Genomic DNA, 27,520 nt, shown 5'->3' with positions numbered 1-27,520 from the left:
CTGGCTGTGACAGCGGGTTTGGAGCTGCCACCATCACCCCTGGTCCCGCCTGCCCCGAGGCACAGCTGCCCCTAAGGCACAGCTTCAAGGCTCCGGTGCTTCCTGTTCAGATGGGGGCCCTGGGGTGTCTGTTGTCAGCACTAATTACATGGTCTTGCTGCTTTAGGAAAGCTCCCTGTGGTCCCTCAGCACGATCCGTGGCTTCTGAGCACTGCTGGAGCAGTTTACCTTGGAGGCTGTAGAGAACAAGTAATTTCCCTGGGGAATTTCTGTGGATGTGTGTGTTCTTCTGTGGTTTATGCCACTAGTGGATAACTAGAGTATTTTAGGTGCTGTTCTTTACAGGACTGACTCAAAAAGAAGGAGAGGAAAAAACAGATTACAGAATGGTTTAAGTTACGTCAGACTGCCATAGATAATGCTACTCATACTTTGAAGTAGTAATCATGGTTGGTGTATTGGCACCTAAATGGAAGGAAACCATATGCCAAAATAGTGTTTTGAGCAGTGACCATAATGTAGCAATTTTCATAATAAAGTAAAAATGATTGGTCTTCTTGAAATTATTTTTAGAGGAGAGGAAAGTAAGTCTGGAATGTTGATGTTTAAAACTGTTGTTAAACTTGCAACAGACTTGCAATAGTGGTAAGGGAATATAGGGAGAGTAGACTTCATGTTTGCAAAGAATTTAATGTTAGTTTAATCTTATTTTTTAAATTATACTGAATGATTCAAGGAGAGTTAAGCAATGATACAAAGAAAAGGGAAGCTTTAGAAAGTTAACTTGAGAAGGGGGGGAAGACACATAACTAGGGGTGTAGAGCGTAATGAAGTATAAGGCAGGAATTTGAACACTTAATCTTTTGTGCCTGATGCAGCCTTTCCATGCAATCATCTCTTAGAACTCAATGTAAAAAAAAAAGTTAAAGCTGTAGGAACGGAACTGCCCTTTGAAAAGGAGCTATGCTGAACAGCTGAGTAAATCAATGGTGATAATTTTCATCTGCAAAAGATCTGAATTCAGGATTTATTTTGCCTTCTGTAGGAGTGTTATCATGAAAAACAGATTTGGGTTGGTTTTTTTCCCCTGTAACTGTTTTTGATTAGTGTTTGTTGTCTTTGGATGTTTCAGAAGAAAGGATTTTAATATTCAGCTTTGACATGAGAAAAACTTTGTTTCATATGACCTTACTCCTACGTGGATTCTGTGCCTTAAACTGGAAGTGTAACTAGAGATGGGAAGTTTTTTCATACTCTTTCTGCCTTTCAAGAACAAGGTATATCTACAAATATGTAGCAACTTTAAATGTGTAACTTCATTTACTGTGAATGATGCAAAGTTGAGAACTAAAAAAACTGAAGAACACATTTGCCTTTACAGATATATATATCTCTCTCTCTATACAAGGTATGTATATATACACACAACCTCTTAGAAAAAGTAGTGGTATCACATGAATTCAGCTTGCTGATTAAGGGAAGCAGACAGTCTGGGCTGGATTATTTTTGGTCTTTCTGATGTATAGCTCAGTTATTAGCTGAAGAGAATCCTCGGATTAAATGTGCTTCTGACACAGATTCCACTTTACAGCCCATGTGGGCTGTGATGCATTAGGAAATCAGTACAAACCAGCTTTGATTTGTGTATTGCTGTAGCTAACAAAGAAATGAGTTAACCTGTAGGACCTTTCCAGCTGGATTGCTTCATGGTAATTACTTTTCTCTCTCTTCCTTTTTCTTCCTTAAATTGAAAGCCGGATATTTCTTGTGCTACAGCAGAAATCCCAGCAACAGAAGATCAGTGCTACGGTATTAGAGATTCTCACAGCAGTCACAGGCACGGTAGCTGAAGACAGACCCCAGGAGCTGAGTGCCCTACTGCCTCGAAAAGTTGCTGAGAATAAGAAACTGCTGAAGTGAGAGGCAGTGTAAAGTAGGGGTTTTATGCAAGAAAAGGGTTAAGGGGATTTGTTCTCTTCTCCCTGGTAATGAGTAGTTCTAAGGTTAGGTTTCTGCGGATTAGAAAGGAGAGGATGTCCATAGATTAGCTAGGGCAGGGAGGTTACTTGCTCTATGAACATCCAGCAAATACTCTTTCCTTCTGGAAATTCTGCATGAGCTGAACATGGCGTATTCTGTGCTGTCTGCAGGTAAGCAAATATGCACTGAAACCATTGTACTGCAAGGATGCATTTCCCCCACGCAACTGTGAAATTAGTTTCTTCTCATAGCTATAGCAAAGCTAATTAAACTTGTGATATCTGTTCAATTCCCACTAGCTAAATATTAGAGGAATGTATGAAAGGGGAGTAGGAGCTTGAAAGAGAATTTTCTCTTCACGCCTAATCTTCACAAAGTATTCTGACTCGAATGCCAGGTGCTATACATTACTGATATATTTTGCCAAAAGTAGGTTCACTTCTTAATTGTACTTGTTTTTAGAAACAGGTTAGGAAACTACCTGTTCTGGTATGCTGGGAGATAATGTAGATGAAAGATATGTGACGGATACGGGACTGTAAGACAAATCCTTTCTTTGAACTACCTAGGTATGTACTTCTAAGCTGATTTAGTGCCAGTGTGGTGGTTGGGGTTTTTTTAGGGGGGTTTTGGTTTCTTTTCAGAAAGCCCAAGCTGTTGGCGGTGAACAGCTGGAAGTAGAGCTGACTGCCCCTCATGACAATGTACACTGCACCCAATTGTTCTCTGGGTGCTCTTTAGGAAGCGATGTTTTAGTGGTGTTACCCTGTGTAAACAAGGGGCTCTCACCACCACTGCAGCTGGGAGGTTTTGCTTCAGAGGGAGGCAGCATGAATCACTACTGAATGAATCTCATTACAAAGAGTAATAGCATAAATTGTTCCACTAGCAACCTTACATATGCAGGTGTGATTCTGTGAAATCTCACAAGATGCCTTACATCAGAACATTTTTTTAGTCTTCTTTTTCAAACTCTACCACCTCTGACTTGTGTTAAGTGGTTTTTGGGTTGAGATAACAATATACAGTTTCAAAGTACAGGTCTTAATCTTTGCTTAAGATGTGTCAACGTATTCCACTAGTATTTAGAGTTGCTGTTGTAGCTAAAACACTTTCAAGTCTCAAAAAGTATACAAAAAGCAACATGGTTCTTTACACTGACTAGAAAAGGAAGCTGACAGACTTCAGTGATGAGATTGGCCTAATTACATTTATTTAATGCAGAACAAGAAAGTCCTGAATAGGGCATGTCATTTGAGGTGCTGAATATCTCTTACTACCATTTTTTGCTTACTCAGTTTGCTGATTTATAGTGACTTATTTGGAAAAAACAGTTTCTCAGTGTTCCTTGCCCTCAAGCTAATTTGCAGTCTTCAATATGCAGTCTTCAAAATCATTAATTTTGGCAAATTTAAAGATATGAGTAATTTTCCTTGTTAAAAGTGCTCAGTAACCTTGTGAAGCACATTAACCAAAAAAGTTAATGAGAGTGGTGGGTGATGTTCTGGATGTCAGGTTCCCCGGTGGTATCCCCTTTAGAGGCTTCACAGCATGCAAAATTGTCCATTTAAAGACAATTCTGAGAACTGTATTAAAAGGAGGGCTTGGGCCCCCTTGCAACTCTAGCCCTGTATCAATAAGAGCTTCTGGTCTGTCTGACAAATAGGGTCAAGGAATTTCATATTCTACTGCTGAAGGAAGCCCTGTAGCCCAAAACTGGGATAACTGATGTTGGTAGACATGAGGTGACTGGCTCATTTTGACTCTAGGTTCTGGTACACTCAGCCTGGATATCCAGTTCTGTCCCTAATAACAGGCAAAAAGAAATGTCTTCTATTAATGAGCATCTGTAAGTGCTTGCAATACGTGTGAATGGGAAGGACCTTACACTGGCTGGGAGATTAGTCAGGTAAGCCTTTTAGCAAGAATTTCCATCTAATTTATTTAGATCCCTGGACGAGGAGACCCTGAGCTCTGGCCTTCGAGTCTGCATAGATAAAAGTCTTGGGAAATAAAGACACAGTAGTAATTGTAAGTTTGTTTGAACTCTGACCTTTGTCCTTAAGCAAGCAATCTAGTAGGTCTCTTTCTAGGGCACAGAAGGCACATATTATTCTTCCTCTCTTCTGGTAATGACTTTTTCATCATCTGCTGCTACTGACAGCTTGTGAAGCCAGGCTTCACAGCTGGAAGCTGTTTTGCTTTTGTTGTGTGAAAATACGAAACAGTTACTAATATATGACTGAGGTGAGCTGTGTTATTAAGAACTTGATGGATTTTGATTTTTGAATGCTGCTTCTGCTAGTGAGAGCATAAACTCTGTAGTTTAAGATGACAGCAAAAGTTCACTATTATCCCTGGCAGCTCTCCAATAGCTATGCCCAAGGGTTTCACCCAACAAGGCAAGCAGTCACCATTCTGTAGCTTTCCCTGTTTTTCTGGGAAATCTGAGGTCAACTTTCAAGACAAACTGTGTCTAAAACTTCTAAAGACACTCAAGTTTACCAGAAGCTGTAATGCTTGCTCTATGGGGAAAAAAATTAATTCCTTGAGTTTTTAAAGGGGAAATGATACTGTTAACATTTTAGCAGAATCCAAAGTATTTTAGCATCTCCAGAAATGTTGTTGTTTGTCTCTGATTGCCGTGTCTCCAATTAAGAAACAGGTTTTCATGACTAGATTTATATGGCCTGCTTTGTTAAATCCATCATTAGGCAGATCAACTAAGCTTAACAAAGGGGAAGGCAAACTCTTAAAGGAAAAGAACTCGGACCATTGAAAAATATTAAATCATTGCAGCTCAAACCTCAGTTGTATTGAGGGAGGATCAAACAGTGTTTTTGTGAGTCTTTGAAAGAAGTAATCATGATTTTAAAAGCAGTCTTTGGATTAGAATTTCAGTAAGATATATCACTGAGTATCCTGTAGCAGTATCTTGAAATGAATTGCCCAGACTCAGTAATAAAATGTTTGACTTCTGATTTTTTCCTCCCTTAATTTCCACTGCCTTTTGAAAACAGTTCTATGATTTAACGAGAGGGAGAGGAAGCATGTTCTAAAAATAAGTATTGCGTGCAGTAAAAGTGACAGTAATGCCTTCTGCTTTTGTAAGCAGATCAAGATAATACTTTTCCTGCTTGTACCTTTGCTGTTTTCTGTCCACAGAGCAATCTAGAGGAAAATGGCTGCCTTTTTACTGTACTAGTCCAGGAGATAAACTACTGTATATTTAACAGAATTTGATAAAGCTTTCACTGTGTCACACTGTGGTTCACTGTTGGCTGAAGTGCTCAGGTGTCTCATGTTACAGTTGTTTTAACTTGTAGTCTGAGTCATCTCTTGAGTGGTCAATTGAAACGTTTAACTCTTTAAGAGTAATCTTACAATACTGGTAATCATGACACTAAATTTGTATCAAGCTAGGATGTAATGAAGATTCTGGATGCTCTGAGGTATAAATGCACCATGTGCTGTTCTCTGGGAAATTTCCATACTTGTTTCAGAAGAAGAGTTCGGAGAATTTTCCGTAGCAATCCTGGACTGCATTGTTTCCTGTGAACAGCAGATTGTAGAACTTCTTCCATTTTTAGTCTAAGGGAACATTATGGGTTAGTGATAATTTGTCACAGAATTTTAAGGGAGGGAAGGAATTTGGAAGAAAATTTTAGGAGGCTTATATTTTATGTGTGAAAAGGTCATGCGACATGGATACGGATTAATTACTAAGTGTTGGCTTCCTGCATTACTTAAAAATGCTGATTTTAAAATTTAAAGAAAAAAAAGGTAGTTACATGCTGTGTTTTATAATGAAAGAAAACAGTGACACTTTTTTTAGATCAGCAAATAAAATCTTTGATTTCATCTCTCAAAGTAGTAACTGATTGTAAATTGCCTGAGAGAGATGTTGATACTAGTAAGGTAAGGAGTGTGATTTTTTTAATTTGGTTTTGTACTTTCGAGTTTGAGTTCACTGTGAGGAAATAGAGAAAAATAATGAAATCTTTGTAGAACAAATCCTTCAAAGACCTTAAATTCCAACAGTGATAGAGGCAGGGATCCCTTTTTTCAAAATCATGTCTTTGCTCAATGAAAATTCAGTAGAATCTCCATATTCCTTCAGTTTTAATATTGCGTCAATAACAAGAGGAATTAAATGTAATATGTTCTTCAATATGATGATTTTCTAAGCTATATTGATATAAAACAAGATTTAAGTATTTGGAAAAAATTGAAACTTTCCATGGTAGTGCACTTAAAAAGCTAGAGAACAGAAGATGTACCAAAAAGCTTGCTACTTAGGTGACTTAATGAAGCAAGTAAATGACAATTCCATAAAGGAAAGAAAATGCCATATAGTAGCCGAGGTTTGTCTGTCTGTATTGTGAATGCTGCTGAACTTACAGGTAGGACTCGTGTGTTTTATTTATTCTTGCAACCTGTTGTGCACTTTAAATATCAATGATTGTAAATATCAATGATTGCCTCCCCTTGTTTGAAATTCTGCTTTCTTGTCAATCTAAAATACCTGACAGTATTCTGAGTTGTGTGCTCTTTTCCCTAGTTCAGCATCTCTCTTTGTGAAACCTACGTGGCGTGAATGCCATATTCAAAGAGGGTGGAATCTCCTTGAATAAAGGAGAAGATGGAGGTGCCAACAGTCTGCAGTAAAGATAATGGTACTCATAACTTTTGCATCTCTTTACCAGTCTTCTTTCTCTTTGAAAAAAGTTTTAGTCCTTGGTCTCTGTAACTCTTCTTCCACTGAGTCATGAGAGAGATGAGTATGACTGAAGCATTACTACTTAATAATTGGAATGATTCTTGGTGTTTACTGGTGGTATGCAGTTAACTTAAGAAAACATTAGAATAGAATATCTGGCATTTGTTTATGGCTTATAAAGTCAAGAGTTTTTTGTTGTTTTACCTCTTCTCAGTAGGAGGTACGAGCTTGAACCCAGACTGATACATGTGAGATTGCCTGTGTGTTTTTCACACAGGTCAGTTGTAACTTGTTGGTATTGACCTAACCCTGCTGGTTAATAACACAGTAAAATAACTCTTATGCAACAGAGTCGATTGCAGGGAAAAAGCAAAGCAGACAGAAAATGTTTGTGCATTTTGGAAGTATAAATTAAGGAAAGGTGCTTTTTGAAGGCCTGGGTCACTGTTTGGCTTTGGTTGGTCTTCTCTTTGTACTGAAGTGTCTTGCGCTTTTCTGTTTCTTGGGCTCAGGTGTATCTCATGTTCTGACTCTAGTGCTGCAAGAACTCAGTTTGCTCTGTAAGAGAGATGTCAATGGTGTTGGCATGTTGTATGACCTGCTCAGATCTCGCTGGCTGCAAGCACTTTTAAAGGTAAAGTAATATGGAGCTGTGAAAGCAAAGGCTACCTAGAGAGCAAGCCTTATTTTGCCATATCAGGACAATAAATGCTTATTTACACTGTGTTGATAGTCTCGAAGTCAGTCCTAACATCAGCAGTCAAGGTGGCCAAAACTTTTCTGCTCTAAAGGAAATATCTTGGACATTTAATCTCTTCTACTTTACGTGTCTGTACTAAGGCCAAGGGACAGAGACATAGGCTGAACACAGTGTTGATCAGCTCTCTTTTCTATTCTTCAATCTCTATATGGCTATGAATCCCACTTTTTGACCTGTGAAATTGTTTATTTTATTTTGCATCTCACTGATCTGATATGCAGTTGAAGATTTTATGTTGTTAGAGAACAGAGTTTTGACCAATGTTTCTATCCTGAGCAGAACTGTATCTCTGAAACAAATTCTGTACCAATTCTACTTTTTGTCTAACAAGGATTTTTAAAATCTTTACATTTTAAACAGGAAAAACTTGTAGTGGATAAGAATGCCCATAAAGGCATTTTAAGTACAGCAATTTCTTTTAAGTTAAATTTACTTTGTTAATTATGCCTGCAACTAGAGGAAGGAAACACTATGAAATAGAGAATTGACACTATCAGGCTATTGATGTGTGTAATCAGCTTTTCTTATTGGAAAATTCAAAACTACAGTATAACTGGCTGGCTAGCTGATAATATGGAAAGGCAGTGAATTCTAGACTCAATTTCAGATGCATTAGACATTAAGGATCTAGATTGCAAGCTCTTTGGCTCTAGTTGGACTGAGAAATTTCTAGAAATACAATGTTGTCCATTGTGTGTTGTGTATGTATCTGTATAATCATGTGAACAGATCAATGTTGTCATTGCATTGTCCTGTCTGTCATGACCTGCAACAGATTTATGAATGCCTCCAGCACTATCTTGGAAAAAGACCAGTTCCTGTCACGCTGCAGGCACGTGCATTGAATCGTGAGGTGAGACTGTGTATACAGAGTTTATTGCTTTACTTACTCATACCAAATTAATCAACTTAGCTGCAGGTAAGTGTTCTGGTATTTATTTTGTGTCTCAGGTGATGTCTCACTATATAAAGTTAAAAGATTCTCTCTTTGCACATTTTTAAAATTACTTGACAACCCTTACTGTGTTAGGGGGCAGGAGAAATGGGTACAGCCATGCTCACTGGACTACACCAGTCCTGGCCAGTGTAATGAACACACAGTATTTGTTTTAGCCAGTGACCAGGTATTTTTCTTTCCATGTAACTGTGTGATTCAGAATTAGGGCTACAATCAAGCAGTCTGACATGAGGCCTTTGAAAAGCTTTTTAGATTTTTCTAATCATAATAGCTGATAGGTTCTTAATCTTTTAATTAGTGGGAGAGTTGACTCTTCCACTAAGTAGAGAAATTGAGACTAGTGATGGAATTGGTTGACGGATGGGAGCAAAAACTAATTTAGAGCACGTGGCACTGCGCCTGAACTAAATTAAGCCCGGCTGAATGTTGCACAGCTGTGGTCATATTGTCCAGTTCTAGACCAAGCCATATGGACATCCTCTGAGTCATAGAATGTGGGGGGCTTAACACTGTCTCCATATCATACTCCTCTAATTTCAGTGTAGAGCTTTCTAAGCTAATTGTCCTCCAGAATCCGTCTCCAGACTTTCCCTCTTACGTTTATCAGGTGGTAGAGTTACTGCGCGAAGCCCCCCAGTCTGGAGAGATCAAAGAGCTGAGACGACTCCTGCGCGCTCCACACTTCAAGGCAAGTCCTGCATAAGGAAAGGAAAAGTTTGCTCACAGACCTGTCTGCATTTGGAATGGAAATGGATGGGCAGCTGTTCACAAGAGCTGGCAAAGGAGCCAGAAGAGACGTAGTTAATAAATCACAAACTAACCTGGCTGTGAAATCAAATGTGGACTGTGTATCTGAAGTACCTGCAGTGGGCTGTGTTTTATTTAAGGGCTGTGTTTGAAAGATGTTCCTTGCAAAGTTTTAAATTATGGGCAGTTGATGCAAACAAATATAACCAGATTTTCCTTGAAATTGCAAAACCTGCATTCTTTACCCTAGAGCTCCAAACAGAAATGTTTTATATTTTTAAGTTTTCCAGAAGAAGCATGGAGAGCAACTTTTCTTAAAACTTTATTTCACGGTTTAATTTTTCAAGTGGAAACAAGAAAATATCAATGTGTGCAAGGGATCTGTGTTCACACAGGAACTTATTCACTGATTTTTGTTTTCTGACCAGTCACTGTTTAAAGCTCTGCTGTTGCATGATCTTTGCTTGTGAGTTGGTTGATTTGCTAGGATTTGTTTGTAACAGGCTTTGCTGTCTGCTCATGATACTGTGGCCCAGAAAGATTTTGAACCAACCCTTCCACCACTGCCAGACAACATACCTGAAAATGAAGAAGCTATGAGGATTGTCTGCTTAGTGAAGAACAACCAGCCTCTGGTGAGGGAGCTTTCTGGTATCTGTCAAATTATCTTAACTTAGACAAGCAGTGATAATGCATCAGATGCATATTGGTTTCTTTCCAGGAACATCACAGGGATTGTGAGCATTCTTGTCCAATTTTTACAGAATCACAATGATTGTTGAGGTTGGAAAGGGCCTTAGGAGCCCATCTTAGGAGTCCTGCACAGTGCAGGTACAGCTGGAGATGTCCAGTGCCTTGTCTGCTTGGGGTTTGACCATTTGGCAGATGCATTTTCATTACATGAGATAAAACCAAACTGAATTTAGAGCTATTCCCTTGGCCAAAATAGAAATGAAGGGAGGAGAGACTCTGAAACTTCTTTAGAAATCATTTGTGCTCATAAGCAGCAAACATTGTATAGCTTAGTTAATCTGTTTTAGGAAAAGATAGCTGTAGTATTGAGATTGTCTGTAAGAATCTTATCTGTCAATGTGGTTATTTTAGTGTGATGGAAGTTGAGGACTTAGTACTAATACATTATCACTATATCCATGTTGTGGTAAAAGAGGTGTATCTTTCACTGCCTTTTTGTCACTGTGAAGATCAGACTTGTGATGGAAGGGAACTTACTGGGGTCCTTCAGTGACCAGTGTGCTTTTTCTTTGTTCCTTTTTGCCAGGGTGCCACCATTAAACGCCACGAGATAACAGGGGACATCACGGTTGCCCGTGTGATCCATGGTGGCCTGGCAGACAGGAGTGGTACGTGGAACTTGAAATAAAGTGATACATAAAACTGAACTTGAAAAATAAGATATTTGAAGTAAGATAACAGCTTAGCTTCTACAATTACTGTTCCATTATAGAGCAAGAAGGTGTGTACGTTGGACAGCTCTGTAAATAGTGATACGCTGCAGTGACTTTGATTCCGGCTTCATTAATTTTCAGATGAATGTGCTTGTTGGAGACTGAGTTGAGATACAAATCCAGTTTTCAATAATTTTTCTTGGCACCAAACTGCAATGTGGTATGAATGCCAGCAGCTCGTTCCCTAATGGACAAATGGGAAACATCAGCCGTTTGTGATTCTATAAAATAATAGGCTTTAAGGAATATATAGTAATACTTTTTGGCACTAGTCCACTAAACACTTTGGCAGCATTAGTTGCTAAGCAATCTTCCAAGGAGTTTCCTTGGAAACGTTACTACTTTGTCATCCTAGAATTGAATGTGTTCCATGTCCCTTAGGAAATGTAATGTAACTAAAATGTAAGACATCTGAAGTAAAATTCAACTGTAATCGTTATAAAATTGTTCTTTTTAGTATTTTCTGGACTTTGTATAGAGCAGAAAACCCAGCTTGTTTAAAATAGCTGATTAAGTTCTGAGTTTGACTAATGTTTTAGCTGAGTTAAAGGAAAACAGAAAAGAAAATATTGTGAAGATTTTAATGTAAAGGACAGAGAGGAGTCCCGAGATCTCCCACTGCACCTGGAGTTTTTGAGGGTCTGGTTCCAAGTCTCATGGTCTACTAATATAATGGGTTAAGCTAGCATAGGTTCAGAGGTTACTTTGGGAAATGGAGCTATATTAAAATGTTTATGCTACTTTTAAGGCAAATCATCAGTAGAATGTAAAGATGTTGTATGGGGGAGTTGGGAGGAAATAAGAAAACTGAAGCATACACAAGCTTTTTGTGACCCACAGAAGTCTGCAGTCCCCTCCAGGGGCAGTGCAGCCTAAATCCAAAATGCCTTCCTGCATACCTGCTGTATGGAAACTTCTGATGCTGACTTTCAAAGCTGTGGTATATCTGTGTGACCCTGCCTTGCCTACCCAAGATAATCCGTGCTGTGATTAAACTGCTGCTGTTTTCATGTTTGCTCTCACTGTAGGGTTGCTGTATGCTGGAGACAAACTGGTGGAAGTAAATGGAGTTCCTGTTGAGGGACTTGAGCCTGAGCAAGTTATTAATATTCTGGTATTTAATATTTTTAAAATATTTTTTCTACTTTGTACCTTAAGATCATCTGTATGCTCTCTCTTTTGCACACTCTCTTACAGGAGAAAGTCTGAAATCTTTAACAGAAAATTTAGATTTGTTTCCTTACTGTGGATGAAGTTCACAACTGTTAATGAAATCAGAATATATGAAACCAGAATTAAATCTAACTCCTGTTCTGGACAGAAATTAACTGAATTGTGACTGTTCCACCTGTAGCTTCTGGGAAAAATACTAATTTGTTCAGACTTTTCTGATTCATAATTTTTTCTGGAAGTGCCACTCAGTTAATATTCCACAAGAAAGTAGTGGAAAGGTGCTTCTCTAATAAGAGTCCATGTTACAAAATGCACTAAAGCAGAGCGAATGAGCTTGTAAGCTCATACCTTGCTTTGCAAAAAAAGGGCAGTGTAATTACTGGTGTCAAAATTCTCATGAAGAAATCTGTTGAGATGTCCCTGTTATTTGTCATTTTACCCACAATTTTTCAGGGTTCTTCACTGCAAAGTATGAAGTGCCAGTCAGTGAGGTATTTCTATATGTAATCATATCAAGTCTATGTATTATTGCCCTGGTTGTACTATTTCTGTGTATCAGAAATACAAACTCTGTTGGAATGATTAATTATTAAATATTTTTCCTCCCCCCTTTACATCACCTGTCTAACCAGACCCTGCTGCTATTTTAAACAAGATTTCAGTAGAAAGATTTGGTATGAGTTAATGCTGAGATTATATATACTTATAATGAAACATTTAATTAAAAAGATTTAGCAAAACTTTGAGGTTTTATTCTTGAGTTTCCTTTTGGAAAAAATATAGTATTGACACATTGACTCTACCTAAATTCTATCTGTAATACAGACATTATAGTAACCTCAAAGCCATGTTGTGTTAAGCTTGTGCTGCCAGTGTTTAATTATTTATGTTGAATACCTACCATATTTTAATCCTTTTCTAATCACTCAGGCCCTGTCTCAGGGGACTATTATGTTCAAATTAATTCCAGTTTCTGATCGGCCTGTCAGCAACCAAACAACAGTAAGAAACATTCTTTTTCTTTTTCCAGATTGTTACTGCAAACAGTTACTGCAATAATGCCTAATTGTGTGATACAAAGCAGTGATGTTGCCTAGAAGTTTATTGCAATCCTTAGGGTGTTACCTTGCTTTATGGCCACCTCTCAGCTGACATCACTATGTTGTTGCTGAAGCAGTAAAGACAGTAAGTGGAAATGTAGTTGTGTAATGAGGGCATTTTCAGAGTGATCTACAGGTTGAGGGTCAATTCTTTTCATAATGTATGAGATGAATCGTTTTTTCTTCCCTTAATTAACAGATAGAGTTTGGGGCTTGATCTTTTTAAAACTTTGCTTCATCATTAATTGACTTTAAGTTGCAGCAAAATCTGGCTCTGTGCTTGTAAAGTTCATGTTGCATCTGTTCTAAACCTGTCTTCCACTTACTCTTGTATATTTTGCTTACCAGCTTTACGTGCGAGCAATGGCAGATTACTGGCCCTTGCAAGATCCTGCCATACCGTGTGCTGATGCAGGTTTGCCTTTTAAGAAGGGTGAAATACTCCAGATTGTGGATCAGAATGATGCTCTCTGGTGGCAGGCCAGGAAAGTTTCAGATCTCAGTGCCTGTGCTGGACTCATACCCTCAAATCATCTTCTGAAAAGGTAAAGAATTCACAGTTTTCCTGATTTCTAGTTCAAAAATTAGCCAGTTATTCAGACTTTTTTAATTTAAAATTTTCCCATGTTTTATAGCAGTATGATTCAGAGAGACATCTGGCAAACAACTTTCCTCTTTCTGTTCTCCAGCTTCTTGCTCTCCTTCCCTTAAGAGCACCTATGTGAGAACAAGCTTTTGAAAGCACCTGCACCATCTTAAATTCCCATCTAAGAAGCTGGCAGCACTTGTCTAGTCTCTGTGCTAGTTGCTAAGTCATCTAGCAGAGTGTAGCAGCTGAAAGATTTGTGGAACTGGGGGCACTATTAAGGGCCATCATCTATGATTTAAAAAAAAAGGCAGAGGGAAGAGTGGGCTACTAAAAGTATAGTATTTTTTTAAAAGATTTCCTGTGAGGCATGAGTGACCACTTCAGCCTTAGTCACAACCAAGAAGACCAGACTAAAAGAAAGGATAGAGGAAAAAAACCTAAAATGCTCAAGGAAGAACAAGGATCTCTTGCCTGTTATTTTCTGCATAAATAGCCCATTATTTTTACTCTACACACTTTCAGAATAAGAGTTCCTAAACTGCTGTAGCACACTTCTCAATTCGATCCTGTAACCACATGTCCTGGCTATGTCACCCCCAGGATGACATAAGGCTATGCAGTTGTAGAGGAGAAGCTTCACTTTGTACTATAATAAACTTACTTGTGGTCTGTGTAGTGAAAGCTGAAATCAAACTGGGTTTGATTCAGGCTGCAAGCAGGAGGCTCTGTGTAGTAAGAGAGGCAGTAGTACTACTGCCTCTAGCAGTAGCACATTCTTCTACTTCCAGGTGTCTGTACCACAGTATGGCTTATATTCCTGTCCTTTCATATAAACTCTAGATACTTCTGGGCTGCTGATTTGGGAATCACCTTTCAATAGTTCTGATAGCATGTTGCTTTCTTTCAGGACTCTGCAGTGAGCTAAAACTTTGATAATGTTTCAATCTTCTTGTCTTCTCTCGGTTCAATACTAATTGATCTTATGTGTAAGCAGTGAATCTGGCTAAAGCATAGAGTGCTTGTGGTCTGTTTTGTTTCTTTAACTGTGATAAATTTATTTTTATGTAGGAAGCAGCGAGAATTCTGGTGGTCTCAGCCCTTCCAGCCCCATCTCTGTCTCAAATCATCAATGTGTGAGTGAAAAGTTACTTGAATGGTACAGTAGGAAAGAAAGATCTTGTCTTTGTTTCAGGGATACTGAAATAGAAGCTCATACAATTCAGTTTGATCCAAAGACATTGTTTCTGGAGCCATATTGTAACCCCAGAAGTGTGTTAACTATCTCCAGAAAAACAAATACCTGATGATAATTGTACCTGGAATACTGGCGGTGGAGGTGGTTGTCTCCAGTGTACTTGGGATCTGACTGTGAGAGAAGCTGTGAATTCAACTTTGTCTGATGTCTGTAGGATTTAGGAGCTCACCAGGAGAGCCAGTTCTCTCTAGGATAAGTGGGTGTAAATAAGTCTTGAGGTGACAATTGTAGCATCCTGGCTTTCCAGTTCTGCACTGAAAAGCGCCATGCAATGTTTAGAATGTTTCTTTGTCATCAAAGCTTTTGAGAGAAAGCTGTAACTTCTTTTCTTGAGGTCTAAGATAAGCTATGCTGCCCTTTAGTTTATTCACAGTAACAATCCAGAAATATCTGCCAACTATAACTTTGTGAAAACATGTAATTACTCCCAGACAAAAAATGTTCTTCCTGTTTTCTCTCTCCCCATTTTCTTCTATGGTTCTTTATGGAAGTACAAAATTTTTCTCCTGTGATAAATCCCAGAGGGAGTATGTTTCATTCCCTAGGATTCTTCTTGCACTGATTGCTTTGTTTGTTAGAGCTGAGGCTCTCTTTCACCATAATATTATTGCATTTTAACTGCTTCAATGGATATGCTGTGAGCAGTAAGCACTGTGGAAGAAGGTAGGAAATCTTTTCTGGACAGCACTGTATTTCTGTACCTGGAACTAATATAGCACGTGGCTTTAAAGGCTTTTTAAAATGTTGGCAGAAATGAGGCATTTTGATAAATACATGCAAAAGAAACCCAAGTTCTTATCGTGTTATGTGCTTAACATAATGGAAATTCAGCCTTTTTTCACCTGGAAAGGTAGATGCCTACATTGTCTTAAAGTGGAAACTTTAGCTATGCATTATCTGTTAGGGAACTGACAGTTTGGATGGGTTCTTTGGGAAAAGAAAGGCAACATTTCCTCTCTCTCTTTTCCTCTCCCTCTTTCTCTCCAGAGCAGCTCTGAGAGACCATTTCTTTAAAGGACACTTATGGGCAGAATAGGGTTGACAATTGCCCTGTAACTGCAAAACAGCTCCCACGGGGCCTGTCTGGAGGGGCTCAGGGACAGAACACACAAACAGTGCAGCATCCTGAGCCCATGAGTTTGCCCAGGGTTGTGTGATCACATTTCAGAGACGTGAATGGATGTGGGCTGGGGATTGAGAGGGAGCTGAATCCATCTTTTCCTTTTCTTCCTTGTAAAAGTAATAATAAAATCAACCAAACATAATACTTTCCTTGAGTGTAGCACATTGGGAAGATAGACTTCTAAAAGCTATAGGATGAAAAATTCTATTCCCTCATGATAATACTTAATAAATAGATATCTACTGGATAAACAGACTGACAGTCATGTTAAACCTTTCATTATTTCAAGAGGAGAATTCAAATTAGACACCCATGTCCTTCAGAGTACTCGTTTAAGAAGAGCCTTGTGTTCACTGAAGACAAGGAACATCAGTAAATTGGAGTTAACAGTTAAAATCCTTAAAGATGTCTAAATCTAAGATGATCTGAGCTTCACGTATTTTCTTTCTGATGTCTGATTCAGTCTTTTAAGATCTGTAAGGATGTTTTTCCTCCCCAGTGTTTTTCTCATTCAGATGAATTTTTTTTCCCTGTGTTGATCCGTAGAGGATGACATGCAGATTGACGAGAAGTGTGTGGAAACAGGTAACTGAATTCACTTAAGATTATTTTATTTGCTTCAAGGAAGTAGCTAGTTAAAAGCCTTGTTTTATTTCCCAGACAAAACCCCTTATTCTCCTAGTGAACTTAATGATAGAAAATTCTGTTTGTCATACCTTGGAAACCTTACCCAGTATTAGTGCATTAAAATGAGCTATTTGCAGTTCTGGTGTACAGTGCTTATAGTCAATTATTGTGCTGAAAAGAGGAGCTGTGCAAAAATACCTGCTTGAATGAGATCCACCCTCTGATGCAGGTTTTGGACTGTGGCTGTTAGGTTACCATAGTTTTTTGCCTACTGTATATTTAATGCCATGGATTATTGTAGTCTTGGAGAACCCACACAATTCATTGTCAAGAAACTGATCTCAGGAGAATAAGGTTTTAGGCACTGGACAAGAATAGGGTTTCATATGTGAATACTACGTGTGAAGACTAAAAGCAGCACAGCTTATTCTTCCTTCTCCCAAGGTAATTCAGAAAGCTTCCCTGGAGGGATGTGTTCCTGTAGGACTGGGTGGAAAGAGATGAGGCAGTTAATTCAGGTATGGTGAGCTGTATTTTGCCACCTCAGAGTAGATGGATCTGGGGAAAGTATATGTGAGACAGACAGACAGGAGCTGGAAAACTGATCTCTGATTCTGAAATTCTTTAGAAGGAAAAGAATTAAATTTTGAATTTATTTTAATACCTTTGCTATCTGGATTACTAAACAAGATGAGGAAACATTTGAGTCAGGTGAGTTCCTCTGACCTAACTCTAAATCCCTTGATATTGTTCTGCTGAGAGAAGGGTGTCCAGAGACAAACAACTGTCTCAAAAACAAGCAGGTGACAAAAACCAAGATGTCATTTTAGCTTCAGAAACTATTCTGGCTTGAAAAGCCATTGTGTGAAATCCTGTTTCCTTAAGTCTTCCTCTTGCTTTCTGATTCCCCTAGTAGTAAGGGTTTTGTCCTGTTATGCCACAAGCGTGAGTGTCTCTTCTCGTGCATCAGCACCAGGTCTGTTTATCAAATCCTGCTCAGTTATACCCGTGCAAGCTGTGTGCACTGATGTCAGTGCATAATTGGATTACTTTAGGGTAATGTGGAGGCCTGAATCCCCAGTGCCTCTAAGAGCTGACGTGGTAGAGAAGAAAGCTGTTCTGGATTCCTGATTGTGTGCATGGATGGCACACAGGAAAGAGAAATGCTTATAAAATTAATTATTTATGTTTAAAACATAAAATCAAGCCAATATGGGATTTTTTATTTTTTTTTTTTTAATTTCGGAAACAGCTACTTAGTTACAGCACATTCAGAGTTCTGCAAAACTTACGTCTTCTACAATAAATCATGTTTTCACTAGAAGAACTCTACTGCTAAACTTCTCATTTGAAATATTTGGTAATCTTGTGGAGAAAATGTCATTCGACCTTACACTTGCTCTTCTCCACAAGGTCCCTACTTGCCAGTTGCATCTTCTTCTCTGATCACAGGTGGTTTGTTCTCTTCCACCTCTCAAGCAATGCCCAAAGCTTTTAGGGCAGAACCAGCAGGTCTCCAGGGCAGTCTTTTGTTTCCAGGCTAGGATGTTGCTGATAGCTGCACTTGGGGATTACTGTAGCAAATCCTATTCACTGCTCAGTGCTGAGTCAGCTCTCTGCTGCATCCACACAGTCGGAGGAATAAAGGTGCAAATATTTGCTATTCTACATTTTAACCAGTAGTTGTAGATGTATTTTGCAGTACAATACTGACATAGATGCTGCAGTTGAGTCTCTCATACTTTGAGAATTAAGAATTCACGCTCAAAGAGGCATATTTTAGATTTAAAGTCTGCAGTACCTGTTTTCTACATTCCCTAAATGCATTGGACAATGCTGGTTGGATTTTTTAAAAAATCATAGTATAGACTGTCTTCTCAAAACTAATTGTTTCATGTCTGTCTCTATCTGAACGTGCAGAGGAGCTTAAAGAAGGTAAAATAACTTTTTTCTCCCTGTGTCCTGTAAACAGTAATCTGATAGAATTTATCTGTGTTTATTGCTTTACCAGGAACTCCCACTCTTCTTGCAATACCCAGTAGCTGAATTGCTTGTTCCCTGTAGGATTCCACACTGCACTCCAATACCATAGAAGAGAGTGTAGATAAAGCAGAAATACATAAAAGTATTTGAATGATGGCTCAAGAGACCTGAAGATAGAAATGATATGGGCATATGTCAGCTGAACACTGCTCTGAACATTGCCCTGAATGAGCAGTTTTGTGCCAAGTAATTTTTTTCTACAGTCATAAACAAGTTTTTAGTCCATATAGAAATGTAGGAGTAAAACTGTAGAGGTACAAGTAGTGAAGAGTGCATAGATGTGAAAGAGTAACTAATATGCATCTAATTTCGTTTCCATACTTGCATGCTTATGAGAACTGTAAATCAAAGAATCTAGTGCTTAAAGCATTTCACAGTTTGCAAAAGAAAATGTTCCTTTCTTGAAATACTTACTGGTTTTAAAGACATGCCTATGTCTTCTGTATCTCATTCTTGCTTTAGTAAGGCCTAAATAAAGGGAATCCACAGTTTGGATAACTACATGCAGGATTAGGAGGAAATTAGGAGTCCTTTTTGAAGAGAAAGATGAACACTGACACCATTTTTTTCTTCTTGGTTATATGTTTTCAAATCACCTTTCTAAAATAGTTTCTAAACTTTTAGAGTATTGATCTATTGGGAAATTGGTATTTTTGAGCCTTATGGAATAAGGTGGATTTAATAGATTTTTTAAAAAAATGCATGCAGAATTTTAGAAGTCTCACCTGAATAGTAAAGCCTTCATGAGGAACAGCATGAGGATGGGGACGAAAAGACTCAGAGGACACAGATTAGGCTGACATGTTGGAGCAGAGATGCAAGTTGCATTTTCCAAACATGCTATTGGGCAGAAAGTTAGTTATAAATTTTTTGTTTCTGATTTTGAGGTACTGACTTGCTGGTTATTGTTTTAACTAAAGAATTCTTGTAAGCTATGTTTCACCTGAAAAGCTTAAATTAGATGGAGGTTTTTTCACTAATTTCAATTTCAAAACATTGTCTGGCATCTAGTTATCTTAGGAATTAAACAAATAAAATGGTGAGTTTCAAATATAATTTAGAAAGTACCAAGACTTTCTAAAGTACCAAGACTTTCTAAGTTTTTTTTTCTCTTACAGAAACATTGGCCCTTTGAATTGGTCATTGGTCATGTGAAATATTTTAATATTTCATACTATGGAATATTGTGCTTTTTAAAAATTATATTAGGCATAGTATTTCCATATGTTTATTGAAACTCTTTCTTTCCTTTGGAATCAGCAATAATTGTTAGCCATCTAATTTATAAGCTTTCACTGTTCCTTTTTATTTCATGAGTATTTGTCCTTTTTATTCTAGAAGAGGAAGAATTTGGTGAATTTGGTCAACGAGTCTTTATTGGTATGCAGTGACTAAAGATAAGTAAGATAACTGAGACTTAATCTAGATTAAGTGCTTGTCTGAGGTTAAATAAAATGCTTTGTTCTTTATATCACCTAAAGACTTAATGAATGGAATTTTGCTTACTCTGTTTTCCAAACTTCAAGAAGTCTCTTTCCTTGTAATAATGCTAATTCTCTCCATTTAAATCTGTCTTCCTGTTAGGTTTCTACCAAGACTTGGCCACTGCTATTTAAATTTGACTTCGTGATTAATTTTGCATAGTGTTTTCTGTCATCCGTTGAGAATAATCAGGAGGGCTCTCTTTAGAAAAGCAGACCTCTCTGTGAAGTTTTCAGAGTTGGATGGTAAAGTGGGGCCACAAAACTGTCTCTGATACTAAACCTTAGTGACCTTTAAAATACACATTCTGGAAGCTGGAGCAAATGTTCCTGATTTGCTTCATGAGAGCGAACCAGACACACTATCAAAAAAGTTGGCCTGTTCCCTAGGGATGCTACATGTAGTCAGAAACTTCTCCTTCAGCTTGTTTTGGGGATCTTTTGGTGGTCTTTAATTCTGGTCTAATTTTCAGGTGACTTTTGCCTACTCTTTAGCTGTCATTTAATGCTCAGAGGTTCTCTCAACCTGTCAGATCAAGCGCAGCAATGAAATCCACTGCCATTCACCTTGCAAAAAGCTCACAAGGAGTGCTATGTTTGTGGCTTAGGAAGAGACCCTCCAGGCTACAGAACTAGTTGCCTGCATCTCGGGTGTGTTTTCCAGTCCTGATGTCTTTGCCCTCACAGCTGGTTTCCGCAGGAGTATGCGCCTGTGCCGCAGGAAATCCCGGATCAACCAGCAGTCGTGTTACTCTCGGTGCCCCAGCAGCTGCTGCAGCTCTCTTGCAGCTCCCTATGAAGAGGTGGTCAGGTACCAGCGGCACCCAACAGACCGGAACAGGCTCATTATACTCGTGGGTAAGGGGTTAATCACCTGCTCAGGCCAAGTTCACAGCCTTGTGCCAGAGGGGAGGAAACACTCAGTCATGGTCTGACCCGCTGAGGTTTCCTGCAGCTGATTGCAGCGGTTGCTGACTGTGCAGGTAGCTCTCAGAGCAACATTTCAAGAATCATTGTAATTTGACCCCATTATTGATTTTAAAGTTTAATGTAGGTATCATCTTCTTTGGTTGAGATAATGAATGTTTAAAAACAATAATAGTAAAGTCCTTAGAAGAAGCTGTACAGTTATGAACGCTGGTTGATAATGCAGTTTAATAGGGAAGTGGTTCAGTTTTATATTCAGTTGGGACTGAAAAAGATGAGAAACTATTTGTAATTTATTAGAAAACATCTTTATGTGGAAGCATTTCTACAACCAATGTTAAGTGCATAGATATGACAACAGTAAGAAGAATGTTTGAAATTTAACTCTGGACTAGAACAATCTCAGTCATGGACCGTATGGAAAGTTAAAGATGCCTTTAATAATGCTTGGTGTAGGAAATACTGTAGACTTTGATGTCTCTCTAGTAGACTAGATAGTGGCTGAAGGGAAGCTGCTGTTCCACAGTGTACCAGGGTCCTCATAAAGCAAACTGGGTAAAGGCAAATCCAGTGTCCTTTCTAAGTCTGAAATTATTTGATAATTTTTTTTCTTTTAAAATACTATTGCTGAGTTGCCTCCTGGGTACAGCTGTATTGCTGGGAAGTGATTTGTACCCTGTTAGTAATATTAGCTGCTTTTCCAACTCTCCAGGGCCCTCAGGAGTTGGTGTGAATGAACTAAGGCGAAGGCTCATCACAAGTAACCCACGAGAGTTTCGAAGTGCCATACCTCGTATGTCATGGTTTTCCTCTTTCCCCCACTACCTCCTTCAAACATGACTAGGAAATGCCAAGTACCTCCCTCTTGCCTCTGTGTATTTGTACACTCTTTGCTTTATGGCTGTTTCTTCAGCTCCATTGAAAGCCAGTATTGTTTGCTTTCATAAGGATTAGTTTAAAATATTATTTATCTCATTTTGGCAAATCAAACAAAGGTATTTTCAAGTCCCAGCTCCTGAAACCCTTGAAAGTTTTGCGTAGGTAAAAGTTATCTGCATGATTTTGTTTAATCTTGATGTTTACTTTTCCTAGACTTAAAAAAAAAATAATAAAAATTAGTTTCTGGGGGATACTGTAAGTTCACAGTGTTTAAGTGATCAGATATGAGAATGAAGGCAACAGAAGCTGGTGCTTAATAGGCTTTGCAGCTTTCCTTATTAGCCTTCTAGTCTCAGATGAGACTTATGTAGCTTAATTTCTGACGTAACAACTGAAATTGTTTCTACCTGTGCTTAGTTGGTTCCTGAGAATTAGATAACAAAACAGGAAATTATGAATCTGAAGCGAATTGAAAATTCAGGACTTCTTTTGTGCTTAAGATCCTAGATACGGGGAAGGTGCAAGTGTGGGAAAGCTTGTGGGATTTTTCTGAATGACCTTTAATTAGTTTTACCTCAGAGGAGTAAATAAAAAAAAGTGCAACCAGTTCCAAAGCAGTTGGTTTGAGTCAGCTATTTGGATTAAACTAGTCTCCTTCCATTCCAAGAAATACAGTTGCTTTGATAACTTTCAAGGACTTGACACTGGGAAGCCATTAGAGTAGACAGGGCTTTTGCTCTGGATTAACAAATGGAAATAACTCATGTTATTATTTAGGAAAATACTGATTTATAGTCCTTTATGAAGTTCTCATTTTCATTTATAAAATTAGAATAATTTAGTTGCAGCTGATTTTTTTTTTTTTTTCAGACACCACTCGTGTTCAGAAAAGTTATGAAATGAATGGTCGTGAATATCACTACGTATCCAAGGAAACTTTTGAAAACATGGTGTACAGCCACAGGTGAGAAGGAGAGATGAATTACATTTCTATTATTTAACATGATACAAGAAAACACAGTTTTGTATTTAGGTCCCAAGTCTGGGCTCCTCCACTCTTACTATGTAAGTTTGCTGTAAATTTGGGTCAAACTACTTGAGACAGTTGCTTCAAAGACTGTGTTTGTGCAGTTGCAAATGGTTCCTCCACACTTAATCTCAGAATCCTTCTAAAAGAAAGTGGGATCTCTAGTCTTGAGCTCATTAGATTTGTAAGTTATGAGTTCACAACTCTCCTGGAAACCAAACTGCTTTTGAAAATTGAGCAGTGAGTCAAACCTGTTCCTGGCCTACAACTCTGTTGCAGGATCTCTGCAGTGATGACATGTGAGCAGCTGAACTGTAAGGGCTAAACATTAAAAAGTTATCTGCTCCTTTCTATACATCAATAATCTCTCTAAGACAGACCAGCTCAGCACCAGAAGCTACACTCATTGAGCTGTGCCAAGTGCTTTGAGATCTTTGGATTTATGAAGTTATTTGTAGTATATAGTTGACAAGCATCATTAAAATCACAACCTCTAAACACAAAATTTGTAACAACACGATGAGTAAAAAATGCATGTTTTGGAGATGTTGAATTGTAATGGTTTTGATTTTGTGTCCAGTGTAGCAGGGAAGAGCAAAGGTGAAGGTTATTCATCAGTGTTCACTATGTTTTATGATCATTCAGTCCTGATCACTGGATTACATTTGAAGATTTCACCTTTAAATGGAACCTTTTTGAGTCTCAAATGCTCTTTCATTGTCCTTCTTTCTCACCCCTGTTGCAGAATGCTGGAATATGGGGAGTACAAAGGGTACCTGTATGGTACCAGTGTTGATGCAGTGCGAGCAGTCCTCGATGAAGGGAAGATCTGTGTGATAGATTTAGAACCACAGGTGAGCGGTACAGGGGAAGGGAATCTTCTGGAAGGAAAAATAATTTTCTCTACATTCTTGAGCTATTGGAATGCTGTCAGTTGCTTTGTCTTGTTTTTCACTTTACCTCATGGTTCTTTGACCCAAGATTTTTCTTTGCATGGGTCTCGGGTGGTGGTGGTGGTGCTACAGTGACAAGTATGTCGAGACAGTTCATTTATTTTCAGGCCAGCAGCTGCATGACCAGTTTGGATGGTACAGAAATGAGTTTTCATGCTTGCTTAAAGTAAGGATTATTCTTTCATGGGGAGACTGTTGCATGGGATTTTCTCCTCCTCCAAGCCCTGTTAGTTGAGAATTCTGTCCTTCTGTCACCAATCTCTGAATACCTTCTGGTAAAAGCAGCAACTATTAAAGTAATCAAGCAGAAGCAGGGCATTATAGTGTGCCTCTTTTTCTCTTCAGAAGTAACAACTAAGAGTAAGCTGCTCCTTCACTTAGACGCTATTCACATTTTTTTCCTTCTATCTTTGCGTTGAATTTGCTGATGAAGATAAGGGTAATAAAAGCCTGGGCTTGCACATATCTAAGGTACTTAGAGCTGTGTCTGGCAAAATCTCACCAACCTTCTCTGGATTACTTGTGTTATTTAGTACTTAGGAGCTGTTTGGGCTATGGTGTTTCAACATCTTTTCTAACCAAATAGAAAGAGAGACACCATATCTCAGTAAACCTTGGATATTTCCCTCTAATTACACAGAGTAGGTGTGTTGGAGCCTTAGGTTAGCAGTGGTTTGTGCTGCTTAAAATAGATGTTAAGTTACATGACCTGTGGGGGTACTACTCAAAAACTCAAACTGCTGTAAGAGGCAGATCAGGTCACACTTTAGTCTTCAGATCTAAAAATCTCCTTGGGTTTCTTCTGTTACATTTTTAAACAAAGGGGAGGAAGAGAGGTGTTGGATGGTGGGGTGTGTAATCTTGCCACTTGAACAGATGTGCCACTATCAGTTTTTTAGGGTTGGAGTTTAAAGGACAAGTTTTGGGAAGGGTATCAAGTAACAGCAGTGAGGTAGGAGAATTACTGCTGAGTTGCATACTTGATTTTAAATCTGGTGGCTTGACCAGCTTTACATGCTATGATTTCTTTTTCTTCTAGTTCTCTCCATTGCTCTATAGAAATTTGTAAATGCTTATTAGCATAAGAGAATGTTACATAGAACAATGATTTCTGAAAGCAGGATACTTACTTTCAATATAGAACAATAAAGGTGTGCTTGTTCTAAAGGTAGCTCCCCAACAGTTAAAAAAGCACAGGTTTCAAATGCATCTTTAATGTGTTGCTTGTAGAGATCTGTTAATGACTCTGTTCTGTCATTCACTAATGTTGAAAGCGTGTCCTAATAAGGTTACCAAGCAGAGTTAAATGATCCTTGTATGGTACAGTTGGTTAACAGTATCTGGTCCAGGGATTATTAGTGAGACCATTTCCAAGTAGGTGTTCCTGACAAAGATGCCTCCGAGGTCTGGAGATAACAGCACGTTGTAAGCAACTGGCTTTTTATAGGAGTAAAAGTGGGATGAATACACTTGAAATACTTAAACTTCATTTTACTCTTCATTTGCAGGGCATACAATTAGCCCGGACTCATGAGTTAAAGCCCTATATTATATTCATCAAGCCACCCAGCATAAGCTGCATGAGGCAGACTCGTAAAAATGCCAGGATCATTACGGACTATTACGTGAACATGAAGTTCAAGGTGAGATTTGGGAATAAAAGAGAACTGAGTTTATTAATCTGAGATTCTGTGTTTAGAACATAATGCACACTACTATCTTACAGTGTTAACTCTTAAAAAAAGATGATTGTGTCTTTAAGATGAAATCTAATTATTCTTGTCTCGTTTGGTTGGGATCTTTTTCCCCCTCCAGATTTGCTTTGAAGCATAAGGGTTGTAATTTGTATCTAGGGGACTGAGGCATTTTTCTTCAAAATGTCTTTAAAGGAGAAGCTATGTTGCATATTTTTGTTTTAATTAACTGCCTTGTGTCAACATTTGAGTCAACACATATATTTGCGCTGAAATACCTGGAATGCACTTCATTCAGTAATTTAATAAACTATTTTTTCACGTATTTATAAGAATGTGTTATTAGTTCACATGTGCTTAATAGCAGTATCAGTATCAATTCTATACTTAGTTCTATAGATAAAAAACAAATCCAGCTTGGAGGAAATGCATACCTTATATTTAGAATGTATATAGTGCTTTGTCACAATTGCTTCCATGCAAATCATAGTCAAGTTTAGCATCTTAATGTTTTGAAGACCACAATCCATAACTGTATGGAAATGAATCATAATGGCTACAACAGAAAGAAACATAATCACTGGAGAAATAAAATAAAATCTGGATCAGAACACAAGCATTAGTGGATTTGCCTTCCAGTCCCTAACATTCTCTGCCAGCACTCCTCATTAGAATAACCTTTTGGGGGCAAATGGAGCATACCATACACAAGGTACTTCCTTGGGGAGGGTGTGGCAGTCAGCCCTGTTTTGGAGACTTGGAACTGACTGTAGCAGAGGTGCTTTACATTAGCAAACTGTAAATGAAATAAAGTAGACTGGCACTATCTATTCACCTCTTGTTTGTGTGGGCCAAGGTGCTCTGGAGATGCTGTGCAGGTTCTCTACACAAATTTAAGTTTTATAGACTTACTCTGTCTCACAGGAAGAAGATTTACAGGAGATGGAAGAATCAGCTAAGAAAATGGAAGTTCAGTTTGGTCAGTTCTTTGATCAAGTGATCGTGAATGACAATTTACAAGAAGCATCTGCACAGCTGCTGTCTGCAGTACATCGTGCACAGGACGAGCCTCAGTGGGTCCCTGCAATATGGATCTGCTCAGACACTCAGCCCTAATTCTGAGCAGCAGGCAGCTTCAGAAAGATTACAGCTTATGTTTTACTTCAAGAATAATCCTAATGTCAGGATTGCAAGAATTTATCTTTGTATGTAAGGGATTTGGGAGAGGATTAGGAAAGAAGCTGCTACAGGAGATATAATCATACTACATTCTGTGTAGCTCTTGAGCTTTTTATGTTACAGTTGCATCCACTTTTGTACAAAAAAAAAAAGGAAATATCGTGAGCACTCAATTACAAGAATAAAGACAAATCTATTTTGTTGGATGTGTCTGTGTAATTTGCTTATACATAGGTTCAGAAAAGTCCTTTCCTTTCTTTTTATCATGGTCATTTTGGTACTGTTATACCTGTCCATGCTGGAAGCCTTACTCTCACAAGAAATATTCAGTCAATATTCAGTCCAGAGTGTGTTCTTTTGGCTCACTGTCTGTGAGCAGAGAGTGTTATTTATGACAGTATTAGTTTGCTGCTAGTCCTTTTTACCTTTTAAGGTAGGAGTGGCGTTGGTACAACATTAATTCCTCCAGAAACCACAGTTACCTTCATAATACATATGATATGTCTTTTGTTTCATCAACTCAAGTAAGTACAAACTGACAGAATATGGACTTAGCAAAGAGGGGAATAGTGAGAAATCCTTTCTCTCACTGGTTTGCTCTATGGTAGCAGACTCTCCTCATCAGAGGGTGTGGTGCTTGTGGCAAGTAAGTTCCTCACTCTCTTTACCTCCCATGGCAGTTGTCTTGCCCTCTGAGGAACACAGATTACTATTCTGGTGGCCTACCTCACCTTGGAGGAAAATCAACAAATGTAAGTAAAGCAGTCTAGAAAATGGTTATTTAAAGTAAAATATTACAGCTACCAGCATGCCTGCTTGTTCTAGAGCCAGAGGTTGTA

At 38.4% G+C, this 27,520-nt stretch overlaps 1 protein-coding gene across 1 annotated transcript; it reads left to right on the top strand.

Annotated features, from left to right (window-relative positions):
* The first annotated feature begins 6,577 nt into the window (after positions 1-6,577).
* On the top strand, positions 6,578-26,890 carry MPP4 (membrane palmitoylated protein 4). Its single transcript, XM_032693212.1, is given in 21 exon segments — positions 6,578-6,656; positions 7,213-7,334; positions 8,236-8,313; positions 9,026-9,106; positions 9,669-9,800; positions 10,445-10,526; positions 11,660-11,745; positions 12,735-12,806; positions 13,253-13,449; positions 14,562-14,626; positions 15,394-15,411; positions 16,418-16,456; positions 17,189-17,209; positions 18,419-18,433; positions 19,880-19,921; positions 20,710-20,880; positions 21,662-21,742; positions 22,699-22,792; positions 23,601-23,709; positions 25,317-25,451; positions 26,427-26,890. Coding segments are annotated over 21 exon segments (1,911 nt in total). The 3' UTR covers positions 26,619-26,890.
* Positions 26,891-27,520: the final 630 nt, after the last annotated feature.

The sequence above is a fragment of the Chiroxiphia lanceolata genome, chromosome 7, assembly GCF_009829145.1.
Source record: "Chiroxiphia lanceolata isolate bChiLan1 chromosome 7, bChiLan1.pri, whole genome shotgun sequence".
In the NCBI taxonomy this organism is placed as follows: Eukaryota; Metazoa; Chordata; class Aves; order Passeriformes; family Pipridae; genus Chiroxiphia; species Chiroxiphia lanceolata.
This window is presented reverse-complemented; position numbering and strand designations above follow the sequence as displayed.